Genomic DNA, 27,103 nt, shown 5'->3' on the forward strand with positions numbered 1-27,103 from the left:
TACTCTGATAGGAAGAGAGCCTTGGGATCATTGAGTCCAACCACAGCCCAGCTCTCGCACTAAACCATGTCCCTGAGAACCTCGTCTAAACACCTTTAAACCCCTCCAGGGGTGGTGACTCCCCCACTGCCCTGGGCAGCCTGTTCCAATGCCTGACAACCCTTTCCGGGAAATACTTTTTTCCTAATATCCAATCTAAACCTCCCCTGGTGCAAATTGCAGCCAATTCCTCTTGTCCTATCACTTGCTACTTGGGAGAAGAGACCAAGACCCGCCATATTGCAACCTCCTGTCAGGCAGCTGTGGACAGTGAGAAGGTCTCCCCTCAACCTCCTGTTCTCCAGGCTGAACAGCCCCAGCTCCTCATCACACTTGTGCTCCAGCAACTCAGCAGCTTCGTCACCTCATCTGCACTCTCTCTAGTACCTCAATGTCCTTCTTGAGATGAGGGGCCCCAAACTGAACACAGGATTCAAGGTGCGGCCTCACCAGTGCCAAGAGCAGTGGCACAATCACTTCTCTAGTCCTGCTGGCCACACTATTCCTGATACGAGCCAAGATGCTGGTGGCCTTTTTGGCCACCTGGAAACATTCTGGCTCATATTCAGCCAGCTATCACTCAACACCCGCACATCCCTTTCCACCAGGCAGCTTTACAGACACTCCTCCCTGAGCCTCTAGCGCTGCCTGGGGTTGTTGTGACCCAAGTGCAGGACCCAGCACTTGGCCTTGTTAAGCCTCAGCCAATAGGCCTCAGCCCCATGATCCAGGATGTCCACATCCTTAGGCATGGCCATCCTCATGTCCCACGTCATGAGGAATGGACATGGGGACCTCAGTTCAAGGCAGCACATCCTAGTGCTGCATTCAGGCCTTCATGGAACATGCAAGAATAGCTGATGGTGTCTGTACTGAGTCGGGTTCATCTTATGTACATGATATGCATGCTCATATCTCGTCCATGCGGTGGAAGCATTGGCTTCTGACTTACTCATTCAGTGTCCTTGTGTCGAGGGATGAACAACCTCTCTAAGAGGGGGTGAAGGGCCAGTGCAGGAAAAGGTGGTTATGAGGGGCTGGTCTGTGGTGACTGTGCTGGGCCAGTTTCCCCAGGTTGTCCCATGAACATGGGCACACACCAGCCCTGCTCTGCTGGTGCTTCAGGGCTCTCCCAGGAGGCCTGGCTGGGAGAGGGCACTGCTGTGTGCCAGCCCTGCACACTCACACACTTCAGCCGTTCACTGGTATTTTCTGCTCTGGGGCATTTGCCAGTTCAGCCCTCCCACCCCCTCCTGAATTGTGCCACCCCCCTGCCCTCTCCCCAGCCGAGCCCGCAGAGCAGCCACACTGGAACTGGAACTGGTCCCACAGCAGTGGGGACCAGTGGGAATGAAGGACAGTGAGAATGTTCATCCAGCCAGCAAGCTGAGTGGGTCTCCAGCACAGGCAGCTCCAGACCCAGGTCCAGACTGGCTCCCTAGGACAGCATGAGACATTTGGCCTAGGGGATCCTCAGGAAGGTCCTGCTGCCACAGTGCCAGGGCCACCTGCCCCAAGCTGCCACCTGCAGCAAAGGGTTTCTCGTTCCATGTCTTTCCTGCACACATACAGTGCCCCACTCTTCTCCTGGAACATCCCGTCTCCCCACAGAGCCCTTTCCCAAGAGAGCTGAGCTATGCTGACCTGGCCAGCTGTTCCTGCCCCCCCTCCCATGCTCCATACAGCCCCAACCTGGTGGTGCTGCTCTGCAGAGCAAGTGGGCTGTGGTGCCCAGGGCCATGGGGTGAGTCCGCAGATTCACGTTGGTCAGGGTGGGAGGAAGACCCAGCTCAGGGTGGCTCCTGCTCACTCCCCCTCAGCACACAGACATGGCTCCTGCAGCCCCAGAGATCCCAGAGAGAGGATTCTGGGCAAACAAGACAGTGCAGCGTCCTTTATTTCACTTTATACACATGGAGAGTATGGGTTCTTATTTACACAAAGACTATGGGACACAAAAGACAGGTAAATATGGACACAGCCATAAGAAGACAAATAATTTTGCCTATGGATAGCATTAATACAACCAAGAAAAACAAACACCAAAGAGAAAAAACAAAACAAAACAAAACAAAAACCCAAAACACAAAAGCTACAGAACTCAGGTTGAACTAGCAATGTAGCAATGCGTTATATTACAACTGACATGCAGAAGCAGGACGTCACTTCATTACAGCTTTTGAAAATCGAACAGTCATCACTTTCCTTATTGACTCCTTGAGTTCCCTGTTCCTCATGCTGTAGATGAGGGGGTTCACTGCTGGAGGCATCACCGAGTACAGAACAGACACCACCAGGTCCAGGGATGGGGAGGAAATGGATGAGGGTTTCAGGTAGGCAAACAAGCCAGTGCTGATGAACAGAGAGACCACGGCCAGGTGAGGGAGGCAGGTGGAAAAGGCTTTGTGCCGACCCTGCTCAGAGGGGATCCTCAGCACGGCCCTAAAGATCTGCACATAGGACACCACAATGAACACAAAACATCCCTCAAAAAAAAAAGCACTAAACATGAGAAGCCCAAGTTCCCTGAGGTAGGAGTGTGAGCAGGAGAGCTTGAGGATGTGGGGGATTTCACAGAAGAACTGGCCCAGGGCATTGCCCTTGCACAGGGGCAGTGAAAATGTATTGGCTGTTTGCAGCAGAGCATTGAGAAACCCAGTGGCCCAGGCAGCTGCTGCCATGTGGACACAAGCTCTGCTGCCCAGGAGGGTCCCGTAGTGCAGGGGTTTGCAGATGGCAACGTAGCGGTCATAGGACATGATGGTGAGAAGGTAAAACTCTGCTGAAGCTAAAAAGACAAACAGAAAGAGTTGTGTAGCACACCCTCCATAGGAAATGACCTTGGTGTCCCACAGAGAGTTGGCCATGGACTTGGGGACAATGGTGGAGATGGAGCCCAGGTCGAGGAGGGCGAGGTTGAGCAGGAAGAAGTACATGGGGGTGTGGAGGTGCTGGTCCCAGGCTATGGTGGTGATGATGAGGCCGTTGCCCAGGAGGGCAGCCAGGTAGATGCCCAGGAAGAGCCAGAAGTGCAAGAGCTGCAGCTCCCGTGTGTCTGTGAACGGCAGGAGGAGGAACTGGGTGATAGAGCTGCTGTTGGACATTGGCTGCCTGAGGGCATGAGGACCTGTGCAAGGAGGAAAAGGCAGCGATAAGTTAGAGGGACTTCTCTGAGGAAAGTAAACATGCTGTTTCTCAGTGAAAACCTTTTCCCTGATAGAAGGATGTTTCAGCTCATTCTCTCTTTCTACCAGCTGAGAAAAACAGCTCATCACATTTTAAAATGCAGCTTGGGCATCTGGTTTCCATGGACGCAAGTCTGGGGCAAGAGCCCCTGAGTTGGTATCAGAAAAAGAAGTGACCCACACTCCCACCCCAGCCCCAGAGAGCAAGAGCACCAGGGACAGGTGGAGAAACAGGGAAGGACACTGCAGTGCTACCAGAAAATAAAGCAAGGACAGAAAGGCAGACGGGCATGCTGTAGAACCTTCTCCTGACCCGGCTGTGCTGCTGCCACTCACATAGTGACACTGGAGAGCAAGTACTTTTAGCACCTTTTTTGAGTACCACGTTCCAGGAACCCTTCACCTGGAGGTCCAGCTGCGAGGTGGAGACTCGTGACCTGGACCCCATGGCTTTGGGGCAGAGGGTCTGCTGGGGAGGAGAGGAGACCAGGGGTTGCACTGGGAAATGTGTCTGCAACCGAGAGCATATGAGAGAGGTTCCTAAATCCCATCCCCAGCATTTCTGGTAGCAGTTAACTCTCCCTGCCCATGTCTGTGCTGCCTGCAGCTGTGTCTCTGTCCCTGGTCTGCTCCCTGTCAGTGTCACAGACCCCGTCCCACCCGCTGTGTGCTCAGCTCTGTCCTGCTCACACCTCCTGGCACTGCCCAGGGGCAGCTCTGTGTGTGCAGGGGCTCAGGAGCAGCTTAGACCAGTCCTATTGAGAACTGGGGTCTCAGTGTCTGCTCCAAAGACAGAAATAAATCTCCATCTCCCACTGCACACCCAGACGAGCAAGAGTGGAAAACTGAAAGCACAGACTCCTTCCCGTGCAGCTGTTCCTGTGTTGATGTTGTTGTTCAGAAGGCCCCTCTGCCATGTCTGTGGGGGGATCTGGAGCTCTGAGCAGCCCTGACCCACACAGCCCCCTTCAACCCCACAAGCTCCCTGCCTGCCCTGCCGGGGGTCGCTCCTTCCCCCCACAGCTGCTGCCATGGGCTCTCCCGGGCAGGCTGAGCGCTGACCCTGGCAGGCGGCAGAGTCCCTGCCCGGCACAGCCCTGGGGTGCAGGGACCCTGCTCTGCAGGACAGCCCTGGGCACCCCTGGGTGCTCCCCCTGCAATCACCCTCAGCAGAAGCTGCCATCATGCCCTGTCCCTCTGACAGTGCAGCAGGGATGTGCTGGTCTGGAGTGTGTTCTTCTCTACAACAGAGATACTGTGAGAAAGACCTTAGAGATCCTGCAAACTGTGTCTTGTGGCGGCTTTAGGAGATCCCTCCAGGAAATGCAGCTGCCTTGTCCTACAGCGAAAGTCTTACTGTGTCAGGATTCTGAAGATTTGTGTCTCATTGAGTCCATAGCAACCAACCACCTACATTGCCTTTCCCAGGAGAACAGCCCAGCTCAGCAGCTCAGGAGCAGCCCCAGGCACTTTAATGACCCCTCTGGTGGGTTTGGTGCTGAGTCCATGAACCTCAGACCCTGAGGGGAAGCTGAAGAAACTTCTCAAGAAGTCAAAGTCAGATGTAAACTCCAAAGTTTCTTGTAATGTTAATTGGTCACACTGAGGGACACAACTGAGAAACTGTTCCCAGGATCTGGTTAGAGAAGTAACTGGAGGCAATTATGACAGGTCAGGAAAAGCAAAGTAAAGGTCTCTCTGATGCTGCGTAAACCTGGATGTGTTTCACTAACCAAAGAACTAAGCCCTGACCCCCAACCCTGGGGAGTCAGATCCTGTCCCTTCCACGTTGCCCAGGGCCCTTCCTGGGACAGTGTGATGTGGGGCTGTGCAAGGCCAAGGGCAGGACTATGGTCCCACACCTCCCAGGTTCCTGGCTGGGGACAAGGAGGCCATGAGGCCCCTGTGCTGCAAGGACAAGGTGTCTCCTCACAGGCATCAGAGGTGCAGACAACAGCCACAGCCAAGGGGAGAAGGAGCTCATGTCTGGTGGGGCTTTCAGCCTCTTTCCATCCCTTGGTCATCCCCACGACAGCCTGTCCTGTGCTGTGGCATCCCCTGCACCTCTGTCCCTGCAGGCTGGAGACATCCCCGCTGCTGCCCCACCTTGCTCTTGTCTGAGCATCTTCCTTCCTTTACTGAGATCTCTCCATCCTCCCCAGCTGGTCCTTGAAGCACAAAGCCTTGGGCTGATGCAGACTCCCTCTGCTGACCTGCTCCCCCACAGCACTGCCCTTCCATCACATTCCTTTCTGCTCATGTCCAGCCTGGACCTCCCCAGCTGCACTTTGGCCATTATTTCTTTCTTATGCTCTTTCCCACTGTGGAGAAACATCCTCCATCTCTGAAACCGCCCTTCAAGCACTCTCAGGCTACTCCTGCACTGCTGCAGCCTCCCCAGCGCTGCTGGGCCAAAGCAGCCCAGGTCCCTCAGCACCCCACACCATGTGCACAAGGTGCTGAACCTGCCTTGGCACAGCCCTGCACTCTCCAGTTCCTCGCTGCTGCTCCAAACTGGGAAGCCGTGCACTGGCACACACCCGTGTGTGTGGGTCACACCAGTGCTGAACCGAATGGGATGAGAACTGCAGGTGTCTGGGTCCCCACGCTCCTCCTCATGCAGCCCCGTGTGCAGCTGCCTTGTTCATGGTGAGCGTGCACCACGGGCTGGTGTGGGGACCTTGTAGTGCCCAGGCCCTTCTCCTCAGGGTCACTGCTCAGCGTGTCAGGTCCTGCTCTGTCCTGATGGATGGGGTTGTTCTCCTGCCCCGATACAGAACTGGTCACTGACTCACTGTCTCACTGGTCATGAAGAGGAATGAGATGAGGCCTCCTTCAGACAAATGAAAGAAGCCTCATGCTTCCAGGCTGTGTCCTCGTGGCAAATCTGAGATATCCCAATATCTGCAAGGAACCAGCCATCCAGGAGGGTTTGGAGCCCATTGACAACATTTCCTGACATGGGTGACTGAGGAGTCAGTGGGCTGAGGTGCCCTGTGGGACTTCACACTTACAAACCAGAAAGAGTTGGTCAGGATGGCACAGTCAGGGATGGAAAGTGGAGCTGAGGCTCCTGGGAGATGAGAACAAGGCCAAGAGCAGGATTTCAGGAGAGCAAGCTTTGGCCTGCTGAGGGACCTGCTTGGGTCCTGTGGGATATGACCTTGGTGTCTGCAGTGCTTTTCTCTCCCATCTCCTCCCTCCTCTCTCCCACCTGCTGTTGTGCAGCATTTTTTACCCTTTCTCATATAAATTATCCTAGAGGTGCTGCCAGCATCACTGAGTGGCTCAGATTTGGCAAGGAGTGGGTCCATCTTGGAGCAGCTGAAATCGGCTCTTTCTGACATTGGTCAAACTCCTGTTGTTTTCCCAGAGAGGTGACAACTGTAGCACACCCACACTCACCCCCAGTCCCAAGAGTTTGTCATGTAAACCCAATAGAGAGTGACAATGTGTTGGGTGTTACAAACTACATGATTATGTAGAAGAAATGGACAAGATCTTATGTCAGCAACTCAAGGAGGAAGTCACCAGTCAATGAGCAGGTTCCTATGGGGAACTGTAATTGCTCTGACATTAACTGGCCTGGCAAAGTGGCAAGTGCCAACAGTCCAAAGGATCTTGGGCCAACTGCTTAATGTGTCTGCATTGTGGGCCAATGAGAGTGATGCTCAACTGGATCTGGAACTGGGAAACAAGGAATAGCTGGTGAGGGATGTGAACATCAGTGTCCACCTTGGCTGTCATGAGCAGGACACAGTGGGGTCCCAGGCACCAGAGGGGAGGGAGGAAGGCCAGCAGCAGAGCACAGGCTGGTAGAATCCAGAGGAGAAGACTTTGTCAAACTGGGGGATGGTGGGTAACATGGTGCCATGGAAGTAGATCTGCAGGGTGAAGGAGCTCAGGAAATCTGATAATCCTTACAGGACATCCTGCTCCAAGCACAAAAATGATCTCTCCAAGTACCCCTGAACAGAAGCATTTATCTTGTGAGGCTGCTCCTCTGCACTGATGGAGCTCCAGGGCAAAAGGCAGCACACAGGAGGTGGGAGCAGGGGAAGCTGCAAAGGAGGAATTTAGAAACCTTGTCCATGGATGTGGGGATGATGACAAAGCTGCCCTGGACTTGATACCTGTACCTAAAGGGCAGCAAGATGAGCTGACAGAGCTTCACTTGCAGTAAGAGAATAGACAGGGTGAACGTGGGCCTGCTGATGAACTTCGTAAGAGTAGAATCACACAGGACTGAGGTTCTTCATGGCTTCTTTGCCTCCATCTTCACCAGCAAGGTCTCCTGGGCCTTTGTTCCTGAAGGCAGGAGTCTGGAGAACACCCAGCAGTGGATGGGGCTCAAGTCAGGGGTGACCTGAGCAAACTCAGACACCGTTACAGAACAGGAGATGGGTCACTTGACCAGCTCCTGAACACAAGTATCGCTGTGCACAGCACCTGAGATTGCCAGGAACACCCACCTCTTGGTCCAGAGGAGTGTGACTCCTCTTGAGGTGTCCTGGTTTGTCTCCTCACTCATATGGTGATTTAGTTACACACTTTTCTGACATATTCAGTCTTTATCATGAGTTGCAACACATTAATATGGACTGGAGGCTGCTGATACCACCTGTTCTGGAAAGGGAGGGAAGGGCAAGCAGGGATGGAAATAGAAGAAATTTGGCTTTATTGCTATTTATCATGCAAATGCTCTCTGTTTGGCTATTCCTGAAATTTCTCTAATCATCCACACCAGACTTGAAGACTTAGGAAAACGAAGCACAGAACCTTGGCAGTTAAGAGCATTTTCGATGTTAGTGAGCCCTCTGCTGCCATGATCCTGAACTGCAGCTACTGAAACTGAACAAACCTCCAATGAAGTGAAAGGCAGAAGCAAACCCCAAGATTCTGAGGGTGTTTGGACCCCATGAAGGGCCATCACTGACACAGCTGTGAAGGAAACAACCAGTCCAGGTCCCTGTCCCTGGAGGCTGCTGAAGGAAAGACTTGGAGACACTGGTTCCAGGTGGTGAGGGCCATGTGGAGGTGGCTCTGGTGCCATGTCAGCCCTTGATGCCTGTTCATCACCAGATGGCTGAGCCCTGACCCCTGGGACCTGGTAGATTATTCTCCAATGTTTTTCAAGGCTTTTCCTGTGGTCAGTATGAGTGTTTTGTGTTTTGGGGGTGGGTTTTATGTCAAGTGCTGTTGCTTTAACTGCAAGGCTCTGGTTTTCTGTGGAGTTGGAAATGCCTGTGAGCAAAGCACAACTCATCCAGCTTCTTTCATACACCTGGCAATGGTCACCAGTCACCTCAATGTCCCAGTCCCACACTTGCTTGAATCCTCTGTTTGGATCCATACCCATCACTGCAGGAGGTTCATGGATCCACCAGGCTCAGGATGATTCCTGAGGACCATCCAAGTGTGGGCAGTGTAAGAGAGGAGCAGAGCAGGGTCAGCTCATGGGCCATGACTGAGCACAGCCACCCCAGCAGCAGCCGTTCCCCATCTCCCAGGCACAGCCATGCCCACAGCATGCAAATGGCACTGCCATACATGATTAGCCCAAGAGAGGCCTTTCTTCCTTCCGTATTCCCAGGAAAATCTTCCTCCTGTTCCTCCTCCACCTGCAGACATCAACTGCTTTCCATTTCTGGGCTCAGACATGGCTGGAAGGGTTCACTGAAGCCATCAGCCATCCCATTGCTTCTCCCTGACATGCCCTGACCCTCTCCCACACCTACAGTGGCCAATCACGGCTGCTCAGGCCTCCCGCTCTTCAGAAGAGGCCTTAAGCTTCTTGGTTCTTCCTGGTGTTTATTATAAACTTCCTCACTCTCTCCAGATTTCATGATGAGCTTTCTTGTCCATAACAGCCCCTTTATGACCATGTCTTACTAAATGGTTGTGTTTGTATGATCATTTGTGCAGAAAGGGCAGTCACAGGACAGCACCCAATATGTCAAAACTGATGCCGAGTGAAATGCCGTAAAGCCCTGATGAGTTCCCCCTGTGTCTGTGTCTCTCCTGGAAGGAGTCTGTCCCGAGAAGGGGATCCAGCTCCTGCCACTCTCTGCAGAGGCACATGAGCAGTGTCCATCACCTGGGGACACAAAGGGTGACGTTTGCCAGACACCCTTCATCTGAACCACTTAGATGTGTGCTTGTGGATGAGGTATGGAGCCTTATAGTGCAAATACCTATTTAATTGTCATTGCCTGAGGGGCGACCACAGATGCAGAGTACTATTTTATGAATATAAGCATATACGACTGATATTCCTAGACATATTACACAAACACTTGAAGGATTATTGATGCCTTTAACATGATTATCCTCAGAAGCCCCACCAGCTTTGCATCTCAGGAAATGGGATCCAGAGTCCAAGGGCAGGATGGTTTGGGCTCTGTGCTGGGATCTGGAAACTGAAACGTGCTCCCATCTCCCAGCCCCCTGCCCTCCTCAGTGAGGGTGTGAGACATTCTGCCAGCGAGGGCTGAACTCACAGCCATGACCAGTATCTTATGTCCAACTGCAGCCAGTGGTGTCCTGCCAGCTCAGGATTGGAGCTTCCATTGCGGGAGGTATTTAAAAGACGTGGACATGTGGCACTTTGGGGCATGGTTTAGTGGTGGACTGGGCAGTGTTTGATTTATGGTTGGAATCCATGTTCTTAAGGGTCTTTTCCAGCCTAAATGATTCTATGATGCTATGATTTGGGTTGAAACCATTTCAATTCCATCACCTCCAGGTTCCCTCAGAGGCTGCTGTTGTGTGGCACAACTGTCCTGGCTCTCCAGGCAGGTTGGGCACTGGGTTGGTGTCTGCATTGGCAGTTTTCCCCTTCCTGGGGTAAAAGGCTGTTGAGCAGAGACAGTTGTAGAGATTTGGGTCACAGGGGTTTGCAGCAATCCTGTCAAACTCTGAGCAGGATGAGCTTTGGAGCCCAGGAAAAATGGAGATGCTCTGAAGGATGTTTGTGAACAGAGATACTGTCACGGATAACAGTAACAGGGAACTCCTTCTTCTCACTGGTGATTATGATGATGAACTAAACCTCTTTAATTTCATTCCTAACAGTCATTCTTACTTTTCAAAACATCTCCTATATCTCAGTAGCTGTGTCTTGCAAGAAGTTCTTAGAACAAGGATTTTTCTCTCACTTTTTTTTAAAAATCATTTAAAGACTACAACTCTTGGACAGAATTACCCCAAAATCAACCTTCTTTCATAACTTTTCTCCTTTTTTTATCCTGGTGTGCAGTGGAGGTGGTGTAGGGGAATAGTTTCTTTTTGAGACAAAGAAGGCCAAGGAACAGATCCCAGGTCAGTGCAAAGGCCCAAAGGAAGCCAGAATCTTTATGTGTGTGCACTGACACACACTGTCACCTGCATTTCCAGTCTCTGCAGTCCCAACCGTGCAGCAGATTCTGGAGTTCTGAGCTCCCTTCATCTGCCCTGTGTGACACGTGTAAAATGGAACTACCCCAGTGCAATGGCTGGTTTTGATTCTCTTCACAACCTGAAGCACCACATGGGTCAGGAGACAAGCCAGGATACCCAACCAGGACTCACGTGCTCTGCTCTTACAGTTCAGGTGTTCCCAGGAGTCTCAGCAGACATGTCACGCTGATATCTGGGTGCAAGGAGCTGGTCAAGTGTCTCATCTCCATTTCTGTAACGGTGGCTTTGCTGCCTGGCTGATGTGCAGACTCTGTACATGGATGCTGACACCTCTTGAAAAACATGCTCTAAAATCATTAACAAGGTGGGTTGTTCTTTCTGCAAGGGCATTAGGAGAGCAAAAAAGACCCTGGATTGGGGCAAATGAAAAGGAATGCAAAAGTTGTGGTCAGGACTGTTTAGGGGCACTTGTAAAGCAGCCCTGCACATGTAAATTATTCCTTTGGTCAGGGAGAACCTGAGAGCTGTCCCTAAATTGAAAACATGAAGGGGAAGGAAGGACAGTGTCCTTCAGGCTCAAAGGGACCTCGGGAGGTGTCTTGACCAACCTCCTGCTCACAGCAGGGTCAGACCAGATTGCTCAGGGCTTTATCCAAACACGTCTTGGTCACTTTCTGGGACAGAGTGGGTGCGCACTCCTGGGAAACAGCTTCCAGTGCTGGACTGTCCTCAGGACTGGAAAGTTTCTCCCTTTCTACAGCACCTTGCCAAGCCCAACCATCCAGATTGGTTTTACTCATCTACTTGCACACTAACACAGACCATAATATCCTACCTTGGACACAAGAATATTGCAGGGGATGACACTGAATGTCTTGCTGACTTCCAGGTAACAGACCACCAATGTTCTCTCCCCATCCACAACCCTGTCCTTTCCTCAGAGAAAGCAAAGAGGATGGACAGGCACAACCTGTCCTGGGTAAACCCCATCACCTTTTCTTCCAGACACCCAGAAATGGGGTCCCAGTGGACATGCTCTGGGGCACAGCCCTTAGTTCCCCTGCTCACCCATTGGCCATTTTGAAAAGTGCACACACTGTGTGAGAGCTGCCAGTGGTCAGGGAGTCCCCCCAGTCTCCATGAGCTTTCCAAGATGGTGGAGAGTGGCTTCACTGTGACATCGTCCTGCTGTCCCAGCTCCTGGGATGCTGCCCCTGCTGTCCCATAGACTGGAAAGGATTGTGTTAGGTCCAGTGACCCCTGCCTTGATCCCCATGCACTGCTGGTTGTTCTGACTCCAGCCACAGAGATCTCAGAGACCTTGCTGGTGAAGAGGGAGAACGAGAGGACACAGGGATTCTCACCTCTTATTATATTCATTAGTGTCCACACAGTGTCTTTGTTTTTCCTTTAACTGTTCCTGCAGTAGGAACAGCTCATTATGGGGCCCTTCAATTGCCTTACAGGTCTAGACTGAGTTCTGATCTGGACTGTTGCTGTGCTTGGAGGCTGCTGTCCTGGCAGACCAGATGAACTCACTCCTGCCACCCTGCCTGGCAGTTCATTCCATCCGTGTCACAGCTCTGTCTGCAGCACTGACAGCTCCAGCTCCCCCAGTCAGGTCCCTGGCTGAGGACATTGCCTCACATCTGGGCTGAGCCAACCCAGCTGTGGCACCAGCCCAGCTCTGACCTGCCACAAGAAACCTGGTACCGAGTGTCCAAGAGCCCATGTGTGCAAAGGCTTTGAATCAGAGCACAGACATGACATGGCCAAAGACTGATGAATGTCTCTCTAGGACTAGGAGTGTAAAACCAGAACAAAATGCCTAAGTTCATTCAACTGAAGATATTCCTCCCCTAGCTTGGAGAAATTAGATATTTTGCTGTAATATTTCTGGTGTCCTGTCTAATGATGGGACAAGAAAATATGATTTACCGATTTATTTTTTAAAATGAAAAAAACAATGCTGGAAAGAAGTGTCTTTTCAGAGGAGAGAGAATCAACATCACTGATTACTTCAACTTTGAAGCTGTGCCATTGGAGCCCCAGAAACACCTGGAGGAGCCCAGAGGGGACAGAGAAAGGGACATCATGGGCTGCTCCTGTGCTGCTGAGCTGGGCTGGGCTCCTGGGACACAGGGAGCTCATGGCAGCGGCAGCGCTGCAGAGAGACAGCTCTGCCCAGGAGCAGCTCCTCTGCACACGCAGCAGGGCTGAGGGCTCTGCCTGGGGATCTCAGGAGACGAGCAAGGCAGAGAGAGATTAAAGGTGGTCAGGACTGGGAGGATGACTGAGAGCTCACTGGAGGAGAAACCTTTGCAGCCCTTGCCATGGTAAGTCCCTGGGTGCAGGGCAGTGCAGCTGTAGCTCCTGGAGGCATCTCCTGAAACTGGCACAGGCACAGCTTGTGGGATCTGTAAGGACGGGGCTCTTGTCAGGCCATGTTGAACAGCTGTGAAGCCGGGTGAGCACCCAGGGGTGCCCAGGGCTGTCCTGCAGAGCAGGGTCCCTGCACCCCAGGGCTGTGCCGGGCAGGGACTCTGCCGCCTGCCAGGGTCAGCGCTCAGCCTGCCCGGGAGATCCCATGGCAGCAGCTGTGGGGGGAAGGAGCGACCCCGGGCAGGGCAGGCAGGGAGCTTGTGGGGTTGAAGGGGGCTGTGTGGGTCAGGGCTGCTCAGAGCTCCAGATCCCCCCACAGACATGGCAGAGGGTCCTTCAGAACAACAACATCGAGAGAGAAACAGCTGCAAGGGAAGGAGTCTGTGCTTTCAGTTTTCCACTCTTGCTCGTCTGGGTGTGCAGTGGGAGATGGGGATTTATTTCTCTCTTTGGAGCAGACACTGAGACCCCAGTTCTCGTTAGGACTGGTCTGAGCTGCTCCTGAGCCCCTGCACACACAGAGCTGCCCCTGGGCAGTGTCAGGAGGTGTGAGCAGGACAGAGCTGAGCACACAGCGGGTGGGACGGGGTCTGTGACACTGACAGGGAGCAGACCAGGGACAGAGACACAGCTGCAGGCAGCACAGACATGGGCAGGGAGAGTTAACTGCTACCAGAAATGCTGGGGATGGGATTTAGGAACCTCTCTCATATGCTCTCGGTTGCAGACACATTTCGAAGTGCAACCCCTGGTCTCCTCTCCTCCCCAGCAGACCCTCTGCCCCAAAGCCATGGGGTCCAGGTCACGAGTCTCCACCTCAGCAGCTGGACCTCCAGGTGAAGGGTTCCTGGAACGTGGTACACAAATAAGGTGCTAAAAGTGCTTGCTCTACAGTGTCATTATGTGAGTGGCAGCAGCACAGCCGGGTCAGGAGAAGGTTCCACAGCATGCCCGTCTGCCTTTCTGTCCTTGCTTTATTTTCTGGTAGCACTGCAGTGTCCTTCCCTGTTTCTCCACCTGTCCCTGGTGCTCTTGCTCTCTGAGGTTGGGGTAGGAGTGTGGGTCACTCCTTGTTCTGACATCAACTCAGTGGGTCTTGCCCCAGGGGTATGTTCATGGAAACCAGATGCCCAAGCTGCATTTTGAACTGTGATGAACAGTTTTTAATCCCATGGTAGAAAGAGAGAATGAGCTGAAACATCCCTCCATCGGGGAGGGGGTTTTCCATGAGAAACAGCATGTTTGTTTTCCTCAGAGAAGTCTCCTCTAACTGTCACTGTCTTTCCTCCTATGACAGGTCGTCATGCCCACAGGCAGCCAATGTCCAACAGCAGCTCCATCACCCAGTTCCTCCTCCTGCCGTTCACAGACACACGGGAGCTGCAGCTCTTGCACTTCTGGCTCTTCCTGGGCATCTACCTGGCTGCCCTCCTGGGCAACGGCCTCATCATCACCACCATAGCCTGGGACCAGCACCTCCACACCCCCATGTACTTCTTCCTGCTCAACCTCGCCCTCATTGACCTGGGCTCCATCTCCACCACTGTGCCCAAATCCATGGCCAATTCCTTCTGGGACACCAGGGCCATCTCATACTCAGGATGTGTTACACAGCTCTTTTCGTTTTCCTTCTTGATAGTAGCAGAGTATTCTATGCTCACCATCATGTCCTACGACCGCTATGTTGCCATCTGCAAACCCCTGCACTACGGGACCCTCCTGGGCAGCAGAGCTTGTGTCCACATGGCAGCAGCTGCCTGGGCCACTGGGTTTCTCAGTGCTCTGCTGCACACGGCCAATACATTTTCACTGCCCCTGTGCAAGGGCAATGCCCTGGGCCAGTTCTTCTGTGAAATCCCCCAGATCCTCAAGCTCTCCTGCTCACACTCCTACCTCAGGGAACTTGGGCTTATTGTGGTTAGTGCCTGTTTGGTTTTTATGTGCTGCATTTTCATCGTGGTGTCCTATGTGCAGATCTTGAGGGCCGTGCTGAGGATCCCCTCTGAGCAGGGACGGCACAAAGCCTTTTCCACCTGCCTCCCTCACCTGGCTGACATCTCTCTGTTTGCCAGCACCTCCTTTTTTGCCTACCTGAAGCCCCCCTCCATCTCTTCCCCATCCTTGGACCTGCTGGTGTCTGTTCTATACTCGCTGATACCTCCAGCATTGAACCCCCTCATCTACAGCATGAGGAACAGGGAACTCAAGGATGCCCTGAGGAAACTAATGGAGGGATGCATTTGAAAAATAATAAAGTGTTCATCATCTTCTCTTTAACAAATAACAGTTTTAATGTAACTCATTAGAGGCCCAGACTTGTGTGTGTGTGTTGGTGGTGTTTATTTTTTAATAAATCATGATATTTTTGTCATCCCCTTTCTAATTCATTGTCAGCTTTTTTTCAAACCCACTGGCTGTATAAATATGGACCCATGCTCTCTGTGTATTAAAACAAAATAAAGGGCTCTGCAGTGATTTTTTTTTCACTGATATTCTTCCTGCAAGGCCTGTTTGGAGCTGCAGGGACAGGTCCTGTGTGCATGGGAGGAGGGAAAAGAGTCCATCCTGGCAGCCCTGCCAGGGATCAGCAGCGCTTGTTCTTCCAGAGCTGTTCTGGTTCCACTCCCACACTCTCCTTCTCATCCCTGGTGTTGGTGCAAGGCCTGAGTGCTCTGGCAGCTTGGTCACCGTCCTGCTGTGTGTCAGTGCTGTGAGCGCAGGCAGGGACAGGCAATGGGTACTGCTGTGACAGAGCTGGCCTCACAACAGCCTTTCCAGATAGAAACGTGATCTCCTATGGGCAGTGCCAAAAGGCTTATGTCTTCTTCAAGTTTCTTTCAAGAACTCTCACAAGAAAGCAGCCTGGAGGTTGAAACATCAGAGTACAGCTGAACGGTGTGTGGCTGGCACCCAGCAGTGTCCTCTCACAGCCAGGCTCCTGCCAGAGACCTGCAGGACCAGCAGAGCAGGGGCTGGGCTGTGCCCCTGTGCACTGGACACCCCACAGAAGCTGCCCCAGGGCATTGTCATGGACTGGCCCTTCACAACCACCATTTCCATCACTGGCCTCTCACCCCAGCTCAGAGTTCTTTGTCTCTTCATGGAATTACACTGAATGAGTAGGTGAGAGGTTCATGTTTGCATTGTACAGATGAGATGTGAGCATGCACATCACGTACGTGAGGTGACACAAACCCAAGTCTGAACAAACACCATCAGCTATTCCTTGTTGTTCCATGAAGGCCTGTGAGACAGACAGTTTATTGAGGTCACGTCATGTTGGGACTAATATCCCATAGGAAACCACCAGAATGCAGCACTGGGATGTGCTTCCTTGAGCCAATGTCCATTCCTAATGATGAGGGACATCAAAGATGAATGCAGAACATGGGAACACACCGTGCAGCTGAGGAGCCTCCCAATCTCTAGGAACAGAAGGCCAGAGAGACACTGTGACTTCTGCCTCTGTGTGTATAAGGGAAAGTGTCTGACCCTGAATGTTTCAATGTGTTTCACAGTCCACGAGGCCAGCTCAGATTTGGACACCTGACAGAACCCTGATATTTCTGTGTGTGACTCCACGGACAAACCCCAGTGGCCCAGTGAGATTCATCTCAGCTTACTTGGACAGGCTCACCGCAAGTGTCCCTGTTTGCTCCATTTCCTTTGCCATCTCCATCACATGCTGTTCTACACAGTCCTGCATCTGCTCCTCTTTCCCTGTGGGAAATTCTGGATTGTGGTCTCAAAAGTGCCACAGTAATCAGAGAGGTGCAGTGGTCCTTCAAAACGGCAGAGGACAAAGGCCATCTTCAAGAATAGCAGGAAGGAGAACTGGGAGAATTATGGTCTGGTCAACCTACCTCTGTCCCTGGGAGAGAGATGGGAGAGGGCCACATTCTCCTGCAGCCATGACCAGGCTGTCAAAGGACAAGGAAGGGATTGCTGAACCCAAATGGGCAGGGGAAAGAAAGGCGTGTTGTATACATGTAGTTTTGCAAGGCCCCAGACATGGTCTCCTGTGGTGCCTTAGAGCAGGTTGGGGAGATCTGGGATAAAGATGTGGATGTTGTGATGGGTGGGGAGTTGGCTGGATGACCAAGCCCAAATATCATCAGTGGTACAAAGTCCTCTGTTTAGCTGGTTTCCAGCAGCATCCCTCAGTGATGAGTACTTGGGCCAACACTGTTGAACGGCTTTATTCTGCCCCTTCATCCTGCCATGGAGCACATTTTCAGCTCCTTTGTGGATGATGCAAAGCTGGGCAGAGGCCTAGAACAACCTCACCTGGTGGACCCTGCCTTGAGCAGGAGATTGAGACAAGATGATGTTCAGGGCTCTCTTCAAACCTGAGTTATTCTATGAGTCAATGAATCTTTACCTTGGAGAGGTGTTTGAAAACAGAAGATGTAGCCCTTACAGTTAAAAGAATGAATCCTGCCTGCAATTGCAAACCTAAAACATGTAAATCCACTCAGTTTTGGTCAGTCTGCTGCTCTAACAAAGATAAAAGTGACATTTAAAACACCTAATCAGAACCTGCAAAGAATACTGTCCTTGCAGCGCAGACACTCTGGAGCCTGCACAATTAGCTGAGTCTTGTTTTAACATCTGTCTCAAGACGGTTACATAAAGTGTCCTTTAGCTGAACTGTGCTCCTTATGCGCTCATTATAGTACTAAACCACACATCCCCAGGAGGGGAGCCCCAGGCTCAGCCCGGGACCCTCTCTCAACAAGCATGTGTAGTGGTAAAATGATTATGTAACCAATATGCCAATGTGTAAGCACTTGGCTCTTTAGGACTGCCGGGAGGGTGTGAATGTAGGGATTTGTATATAATAGATGTTCCTTCTCTATCTGTTGTGCTGGTTTCATTCCAGCATCCAGACTTGCACAGCTCTGGAATAAACAAGATCTCATCTCTGGGGGTGGGATTGGCTTTGCACTTCAGGTAGCGAATTCACCATGAGCAACCAGGAAGAAGGAAAACAATAAGAAATAAAAGAGGTAGGAGAGGACATAGAAAAGGTTTCAACATTTCACATTCCTGTCAAGAATGCTTCTCCTCTCAGATCTTTAGCAGGAAATAGATTTGATCAGTTTGATAAAACAAGCATAGTTTTATTTAGTCAGGTCGCGGCCCATAAGGAGGGGGATGGATGGGTGTGGGATTATGATGTCAGTTGAGCCTCTGAAACTCATAACTGAGTGGAAAGACTTTGGCTGTGAAGGGGACAGTGGGGTCAGTTCTGTGTCTGGAGGTGACAGCCCAGCAGCAGGGACATGGCTGGGAAAGAACCTCTGCCCAAGGGCCCACAGGTCTTACCCAGGAAGAGAGACGGGTTGTCATGTCCATCCCACCTGAGAACATGATGGGACATCGGCAGGGACATGGTCGTGTCTGTCAGAGAAGCTGAAAGGCCAGCAGCAGTGCTGGGATTTGGAAGATCATGGTGAGGTTACTTGTCTTCTGTCAGGTAAAAAAACACAAGAAGCCTTGTGGTGATTGGATTCCCTGTTTGAAGGGCAGTTTCTGAGATGGTCAAACTTTCCTTGATAGTGGGAAGAACCAGGAAAGAGAGTGCAACGTGGAAGGTGAGGAATGGATATCAGGAGGAAGAAATGTCACTGGAAGGGCAGTCCTCTGGTCAGGAGATCACCCAACGGGGGCTGGATCAGCCCACAGCTTTGTGGACCGTGTAGAACAGCCTGTGGTGGAGATGGCAAAGGGCGCTGTAAGGCTGGAAGGGACCCACAGAACCCAGGTCTGTGTCCCCTTGGCCAGGGCAGTTGTCTCTGCCACTGAGGCCCAGGAGAAGACATGTTGTCCTCATGGCACTGGGGCCTCGGTGCCTCCTTGCAGCCCCATGGGGAAGCTGGAAGTTGTTGTGCCAGTGTTGTCCTTCCCTGGGCCTTGCACACCCACATCCCACGGTCCCAGGAAGAGCCCTGAGCCGTGTGTGAGGGACAGGATCCCCCTTCCCATTGCCTGGAGGTCATGGCTCCTCCTTTCTGCTTCAGAAAGCAAAGCAAGGGGTTTCCGAGCATCAGAGCTGAAGAAAAGACTCAAAGGAGACCTCATGGTGGCTACAGCTTCCTCACAAGGGGAGAAGGAGGGGAAGGTACTGATCTGTTCTCTGTGGTGACCAATGACAATACCCAATGGAATGGAAGAAGGGTCTGCCAGGGGAGGGTCAGTGGGACATGAGGAAGAGGTTCTTCACCCACACGGTGCTGGACACTGAACAGGCTCCCCAGGAAGGTGTCACAGCCCCAACCTGACAGTGTTCAAGAAGAGATTGAACAACGTCCTCAGACACACGGGGTGACCTGTGGGGTGTCCTGTGCAGGGACAGCAGTTGGACTCCATGATAATTTGGGTCCGTCCAACTCAGGACATTCCATGATTCTATGAAATACTAGGTCAAAAGTTTTCATTGTACAGATGAGATGTAAACATACACATCATGTGCATGTCCACTGTGTGCATGTGGTGAGATGAACCCAAGTGAGCACAAATGCTGTCAGCTGTTCCTTGGGCTGCCATAAATGTCAGTGGGGCAGAGATGGTGTTCAGGGGTCTCTTCCAACCTGCGTTATTGTAGGATTCCATGAATCTTTTCCTTGGAGAGCTCTTTCACATCAGAATAGACAGAGGAAGGAGAAGAAAAAATCAGAAGCAGAAGCAGAGATGTAAAATGCCCCAGAGTAAATACAGCAGCTCCTCTGAGGAACATTTCTCCACTCAAACCCTTGATAGGAAATCTATTGGATACATTTTATGAAAGCAGCTTAGTTTGATCTGCTCACACACTGGACCACAAGGAGGGTGATGGTGGGTACGATGTCATGTGGTCACATGTGTCTCAGGAACTCATAGTCCAGTAGGAACCAATGGGTGTGGAGGGGATTGTGAGGTCACTTCTGCCTCTGCAGGGGATTGGCCAACAGCAGGAACAGGGCTGGGAAAGGACTGTGAGGTCACACACACGAGACGAGCAATCGGGCCCAATCAGCATGGCTGGATGAAAGGCAGGTCCTGCTTGACCACCCTGATCTCCTTCCATGACAAGGTGACCGGCTGAGCAGATGAGGGAAAGTCTGTCGTGGGGAGTGAATCCGCCACACGGGCTGTGGGCGTTGTGTCCTTAGACTGCAGTAAAGCCTTTGACACCGTATCCCACAGCATCTCCTGGAGAAGCTGCAGCTCATGGCCTGGATGGTGTATGTGCGATGGGTAAAGCACTGGCTGGAAGGCATTTTGTCCCCTGGAGCCATTTGTCCCCTTCCTGTTCACATGGACATCCCATGAATGCATCACTGCTCTCTGCCCCAGTGTAGACAGGCACAAGGCCTTCTCCTCCTGGACCTCTCACCTCACCTGTGCCACTGGTTTCTACAGCACCCTCATCCTGGACTGTGGGATGCCCAGAACAGCCCTCCCGAGACAGTTTGACAAAGCCTTTTTTCTACTCCTTCCCCACATCCCTGCTCAATCCCCTCATGTACAGCTCAAGGACCAGAAAGGTTGGGTACAAGTGAGGCATTGAGAAAAATGGTCAGGAAAGCTTTGAGGTGCACAGAGAGCCCATCAACATGTTGGCAAGCTGCTCTCTCTGAACAAGCCCAGAAGATCAGCACAGCATTTGCTGCGTCCCAGAAACTCGCCTGGAAGGTTGGGATATGGAGAAAAGGTTTGGTCTGGGAAGGGACAGACAGGCGCTGGTGGAACTCGCTGGTGTGACCGTGAGACGTCTCTCCAACACCTCAGAAACGTCCTGGCTCTCAGGGAGGCTGCATGGTCCTCTGAGAAAGAAAATAGCAAAAATGACTTATCATGGAATCATAGAATAATTGTGGCTAGAAGAGACCCTTAGGATCACCGAGTCCAACTACAACCTAATTCTGGCACTAAACCATGTCCCTAGAGCCTCATCTGTATGTCTTTTGAACACCTTTCAGTGACAGGGACTCCACAACCTCACTGGGCAGTCTGCTCCATTGCTTCAAAACCCTTTCCCTGAAGAATTTCTTTCTAATATCCAATCTAAACCTCCCCATGTGCAACTTGAGGCCATTTCCTCTTGTCCTATCACTTGCTACTTGGGACAAGAGACCAACACCTTCCATGATAAAACCTCCTTTCAGGCAGCTGTAGAGAGTAATAAGGTCTCTCCTCAGCCTCCTGTTCTCAAGTCTGAACAGCCCCAGCTCCCTCAACCGCTCCTCGTCAGACTGGTGCTCCAGACCCTTCACCAGCCTTGTCACCTCCTCTGAACTCTCTCCAGCACCTCAATGTCTTCCTTGCCATGAGGGGCCTAAAACTGACCCCAGGATTCAAGGTGCAGCCTCACCAGTGCCCAGTACAAAGGGATGATCACTTCTCTAGTCCTGCTAAAGCTCTGATTGAATCAAGGCTTGAACACCTTGGTGTGACCCAGTTGGTGACAGGTTGGACTGCAGACTCCTGAGGTCCCTTCAACCTCAGTTCTCTCATGATCCCATTGTGATGTTGGGCTCTGTTTCAGACTGGAGCAGAGCAGGCGATGATGGGGCAGGATCCACCTGTGCTGTAGGTGACCATCTAAACCAACATCTCAGCCCGTGAACCAGCCAACCCCTCAGTGTGACTCGCTCTGGGCAATGGATATTAAAATAAGAAGAACTGAAGACAAAGATCCAAAGCAAAGGAACGTGTCAACCTTCTTTTTCTTTCTTTGTTTCTTTCTTTGTTTACTTGTTTCTTTGTTTCTTTCTTTGTTTCTTTGTTTGTTTCTTTGTTTCTTTCTTTCTTTCTATTTATTCATGTATGTATTTATGTATTTATGTATTTTAGTATTTATTTACTTATTTACTTACTTATTTACATATTTATTTACTTATTTAGTTACTTACTTACTTACTTACTGATTTATTTATTTATTTACTGATTTACTTATTTACTTATGTATTTATTTATTCATTTTAAAGTCTTTGTAGGGGAGTTTCTTTTCTTCGGAAAGGTAAGAGTTTTCCAGAACTGGGCATGGGTTTAGGACACAAATGTCTTCAGCTCCAGGGACACAAACACCTGGTGCCAGTGTAGATGCCCCGGGAACCCCTGCCCAGGCTCCACCTGCACTGCAAGGTGCTCTGGTCTCCCCAGGTCCTGTGTGAGAGATGCCAATCCCAGGCCAGCACCTCAGGTACACTGGGCCCCTAAAATGGCCCTGGCTGTTTATGGTGAGACAGCTGATGAAAGATGTACTAAGGGAAGGAGAAGAAATATTGGTCTTCCCCTGTACTTCTATTACCAACACTCTATGATTTCATCTCCCTCATCAATCAGGAGTTCCCACCTCTCCTGATTAAATGTCCCTGTCCAAGGACAACTTTCCAGCACTGTCTGGACGTTTGCCCTTCCCAGTGCTCTCAGGTTTCTCCTCCACTTGCTCTTTGGTCGTTCAGTGGCCTCTCAACTGTCTGGTTTCTGCTTTGAGCTTCAGGGAGTTACAAACTTGCCCCATTCTTCAGAGCTCTAATTAACATGGCAGTCAACATGTTCATTGTGTTTATTTCTATCCTCTCCTGTCTCTCTGTCTAAACCAGTTCTTGTGTGGGTGTCCCTTGTGGATGCTGGACCTCATCAGATCCAGCTTACACACACAGCTGAGGAAAGTGTTTTGCTGTTTATTAAACTGATGTAGGAAAAGTGATGCAATCTGTGGTGGCCAATGAGGGAACCGGCAGACTGGGGGTGGGGGTGAGGAGCCAGGTTGTCCATACAGTGTCCAGCCTCAAGGACTGTTCTCCTGCCTGTCCAGATGTCTTCAGGAGACCCTCGGGATCAATGTCCAGTGTAGAATGCTGCTGTCACTTCTTCCATACACTGAAAAATGACAGAAAACACCCTGAAAAGAAAAAACCCTCCTTTATGAAATCTTCTTTGAAGTCTTCATCAGCAAGTGTCCCATTGAAACCTCTCCAGTTAGTTCTACAAGTCTGGAAGGTTTAAAGAAAATTACAGAAAGAAACATCGCTCGTTAGGGCTTTCTGTGTTTTAATGAGCCCCGTGGCGTATTTGGTGCTGAGTCCATGAACCTCAGATACCAAGGACAGGCTGAAGAATCTGCTCAAGAAGTCCAAGTCAGAACAAACTCCAAAGTACCTTGAAGCATTAATGGGCCCACTGAGGGCTGTTACTGACAAAGCCTCCCCAGGGACTCCTTAGAGCAGATAATTGGAGGCAGTGATTGCATCAGGCAAAGGCAAAGTGCAGCAGCTCTGATGCTGAGAAAGCCCTTGGTTTGTCTGATGAAGGACAATGGCCAAGCCTTGAGCCCCTGCCCCTGGGAAGGGAGATCCTGTCCCTCACAGGTGGCTCAGGGCTCTTCCTGGGGATGTGGGGAGTGCGATGCCCAGTGCAGGGCAATGGTGTGACACCTCCTGGCCTGCATGGGGGTGCAAGGAGGCAATGGGGAGCCATGGCCATGACAATGATGTGTCTCTTCTTAGGCCTCGGTGGCAGGGACATCAGCCATAGCCAAGGGGACAAAGACCTTGGCTCTTGCAGGGACATCCAGTGTCACCCTTGGCCATCTCCACGACAGTCCATCCTACACTGTCCCATGCCTGTGGCTGTTTCCCCACAGGCTGCAGACACCCCATGTGCTTCCCCACCTTGTTCTCAGCCCAGTGTGTCCCCACCTGTGCTGCTGTCTCTCCATCCTCACCAGCTGTTCCTGGAAACACAAAGTCATGGCTGATCCAGAGTCCCTCTGAATGACCACAGCACTGCGCTCAGAATGACATTTCTTTATCCTGAGCTCCACTCTGGACATCCAGAGCTGCAGTTTCTGATGGTTTTCCTTTCTCATGCTGTTTCCCACTACAAAAAAAAAAAAGTGCCATCATCTTGGAAAGTGATTTTCAAGAGTTCTTGAGCCACTACTGTCCTTCCCTCTCAATGTTCTACCCCAGCCAGCAACTAAGACCACAACAGCTGCTCACGTAGTCCTCCAACCTATTAAGTGCTATATGGAAGATAACCGAAGGGAATGGGTTATCTGAACCCGTGGGTTCAGAAACAGCATTTTAATAAGACAATAAAAATAGTATAATATACTACTACTATGTATATAATTAAATGAAATGAAACTTAAAAATTAAAATGATTCTATGAAACACTAGGTCAAAACTCTATGTTTTCATTGTACAGATGAGATGTAAACACACGGCTCAGGGCTCTTCCTGGGACCGTGGGATGTGGGTGTGCAAGGCCCAGGGAAGGACAACACTGGGACAACAACTTCCAGCTTCCCCATGGGGCTGCAAGGAGGCACCGAGGCCCCAGTGCCATGAGGACAACATGTCTTCTGCTGGGTCTCAGTGGCAGAGACAACTGCCCTGACCAAGGGGACAGAGACCTGGGTTCAGTGGGTCCCTTCCAGCCTTACAGCGCCCTTTGCCATCTCCACCACAGGCTGTTCTACACGGTGCTACCCCTGCCCCTCTTTCCCTGCAGGCTGCAGACACCCATCTCGCTTCCCCACCTGCTCTCACCCCAGCATTTCTGCACCTTCACTGCTGTGTCTGCACCCTCACTGGCTGCTCTTTAGAACACAACCCATGGGCTGATCCAGCTCCCTCTGGGTCACCTCTTGCCCCACAGCACTGCTCTTACAGTGACATTTCTTCCTCCTGATAACCAGTCTCCACTTCCCCATCTGCACTTAGTGGCTTTGTTTTTTTTTTCTCTGCTGCTTTTTCCCACTACTTGAGAAAGCTTCACCACCTCAGAAACTGCCCCTCAAGCAGAGATCCCAACCTGTTATTCTTCTAGTCGTCTTGCAGTTGACCAGAGAGAAGTAACCTCACCATGATTTCCTAAATCCCATGAGTGCTGCTGGCCTTTCAGCTCTGATACACACGACCATGTCCCTGCTGCTGTCCCACCATGTTCTCAGGTGGGATGGATGTGACAACCTGTCTCCAAGATCTCTTCCTGAGTAGGATCTGTCATACTTAGACTGAGGTTCTTTCCCAGCCGTGTCCCTGCTGCTGGGCTGTCACCACCAGAGACAGAACTGACCTCACTGTCCCCTTTACAGCCACAGGATTCTGACTGGGTTATGAGTGTCTGAGACACAAGTGAACTCATAATAGGGTAACTATCCATCACCTTTTTTATGGCCCAGGCCCTGATCAGATAAAAGTATACTTGTTTTATCAAATTTATCAAATATATTCCCTACTAGAGATTTGAGTTGAAAAACACTCTTCAGAGCAACTGCTGTTTTTTTGTTGACAACATTTAGAACTCCTTTTCTGTCTTTTATTCTTTTTATTCTTCCTCTGCCTATTCTACCTTCAAAATCCTCTCCAAGGGAAAGACTCATTGAATCTCAGAATAACTTGAGGTTTGAAGAAAGCCCTTATCTCACTTGTCTCACTGTCCTGCTCCAGGCAGGGTGAACCAGGCGAGGTTGTTCAAGGGTTCCTCACAACTATGTCTCATCCACAGAGAAGCTGAATGTGCACTCGTCACATCATAGAGAGGGAGAATAAAGACGTTTAACAGTGTTGGTCCAAGTGCTGGTCACTAAGGGATGATACTAGTAACTGGCGGCACGGAGGGCTTTGTACCGCTGATGACATTTGGCTTGATTGTCCAGCCAACTTCCCACCCAGCTTCCAATTCTCCAGCCCAGAGATCACTGATCTGGTTACTAGGACACCAAGGAACACCATGTCTGTGACCCTGCAAAATTCCGGGTATGGTGGCAGGTTGACCAGCTGTTAATTCTCCTTCATGCTTTTCATGCAGATGGGTTTGATATCTGCCTTTCCAAAGACCTCGGAAACCCTCTTACCACTTTGTCTTGCTTTTGAGAGCACAACCCAGAATCACAGGCAAGGGTGACGGAGCAGACAGGAGCACTTGCAATGAGCCTGTCCCAGCAGCTGAGATGAATCTCACTGGGACACTGAGGTTTGTTCCTGGAGTCACACACAGAAATGCCAGGGTTCCATCAGGCATCCAGATCTGAGTTTGTCTCAGGACCCCTTCTGCACCCAGGGATGCTCAGAGACAGTCTGTCCCTTTTACACACAGAGGTAGGAGTCACATTGTCCCTCTGGCCTCCCGTTGCCACTCCAGAGGGGTGGGAGACACCTCAGCTCTGGTGTTTCACCTGCTCTGCACTAATCTGAGATGTCCCACGTCATGAGGAATGGACACGGGGAGCTCAATTAAGGAAGCACAACCCAGTGCTGCATTCAGGCAGTTTCCCATGGGGTGTTACTTCCAACAGGAAGTGACCTCAGGACCTTGTGTGTGCCACAGGTTTTCATGGAACCCCAAGGAACAGTTGATGGTGTTTGTGTTCACTCATGTTCATGTCACCTCACATACATGATGTGCGTGCTCACATCTCATCTGTACAAAGCAACACAGACTGCTGAACTATTCATTGAGTGTCCATCCATGGATGGAAGAAAAACCTCTGTGGGTGAGAAGCGAGTGCTGGAAATAGTGGTTGTGAGGGGCCAGTCCATGATGATTGACCTGGGGCTCCTTCTATAGGGTGTCCAGTGCACAGGGGCACAGCCCAGCCCCTGCTCTGCTGGTCCTGCAGATCTCTGGCAGGAGCCTGGCTGTGAGAGGACACTGCTGTGTGCCAGCCCCGCACACACACACTGTTCAGCTGCACACTGGTGTTTAATCTGTGGGTGACTTTTGTAGGAATATGACTGAGAGAAACTTTGCAAGAAGATATGAACTATCATGCCCTGCCCATAGGAGATCACCTTTCTTTATGGAAAGGCTGTTGTGAGGCCAGCTCTGTCACAGCAGTGCCCATTGCCTGTCCCTGCCTGCGCCCACAGCACTGACACACAGCAGGACGGTGACCAAGCTGCCAGAGCACTCAGGCCTTGCACCAACACCAGGGATGAGAAGGAGAGTGTGGGAGTGGAACCAGAACAGCTCTGGAAGAACAAGCGCTGCTGCTCCCTGGCAGGGCTGCCACGATGGACTCTTTTCCTCCTCCCATGAACACAAGAACTGTCCCTGCAGCTCCATAAGACTTTTCAGGAAGGATATAGTGAAAAACAAGT

At 51.2% G+C, this 27,103-nt stretch overlaps 2 protein-coding genes across 2 annotated transcripts; one reads left to right on the forward strand and one right to left on the reverse strand.

Annotated features, from left to right (window-relative positions):
• Positions 1–1,926: 1,926 nt before the first annotated feature.
• LOC135577814 (olfactory receptor 14J1-like) lies at positions 1,927–2,762 on the reverse strand (the record flags this gene model as incomplete). Its single annotated transcript, XM_065047935.1, has 1 exon — positions 1,927–2,762. A coding segment is annotated over one exon (561 nt), but the record flags the coding sequence as incomplete, so codon positions are not given.
• An 11,562-nt stretch (positions 2,763–14,324) lies between these two features.
• LOC135577786 (olfactory receptor 14J1-like) lies at positions 14,325–15,248 on the forward strand. The gene has a single exon (XM_065047908.1). The coding sequence runs from the start codon at positions 14,325–14,327 to the stop codon at positions 15,246–15,248; it is 924 nt and encodes a 307-aa protein (XP_064903980.1).
• Positions 15,249–27,103: the final 11,855 nt, after the last annotated feature.

The sequence above is a fragment of the Columba livia genome, unplaced genomic scaffold (genome assembly GCF_036013475.1).
Source record: "Columba livia isolate bColLiv1 breed racing homer unplaced genomic scaffold, bColLiv1.pat.W.v2 Scaffold_140, whole genome shotgun sequence".
Taxonomy (NCBI): Eukaryota; Metazoa; Chordata; class Aves; order Columbiformes; family Columbidae; genus Columba; species Columba livia.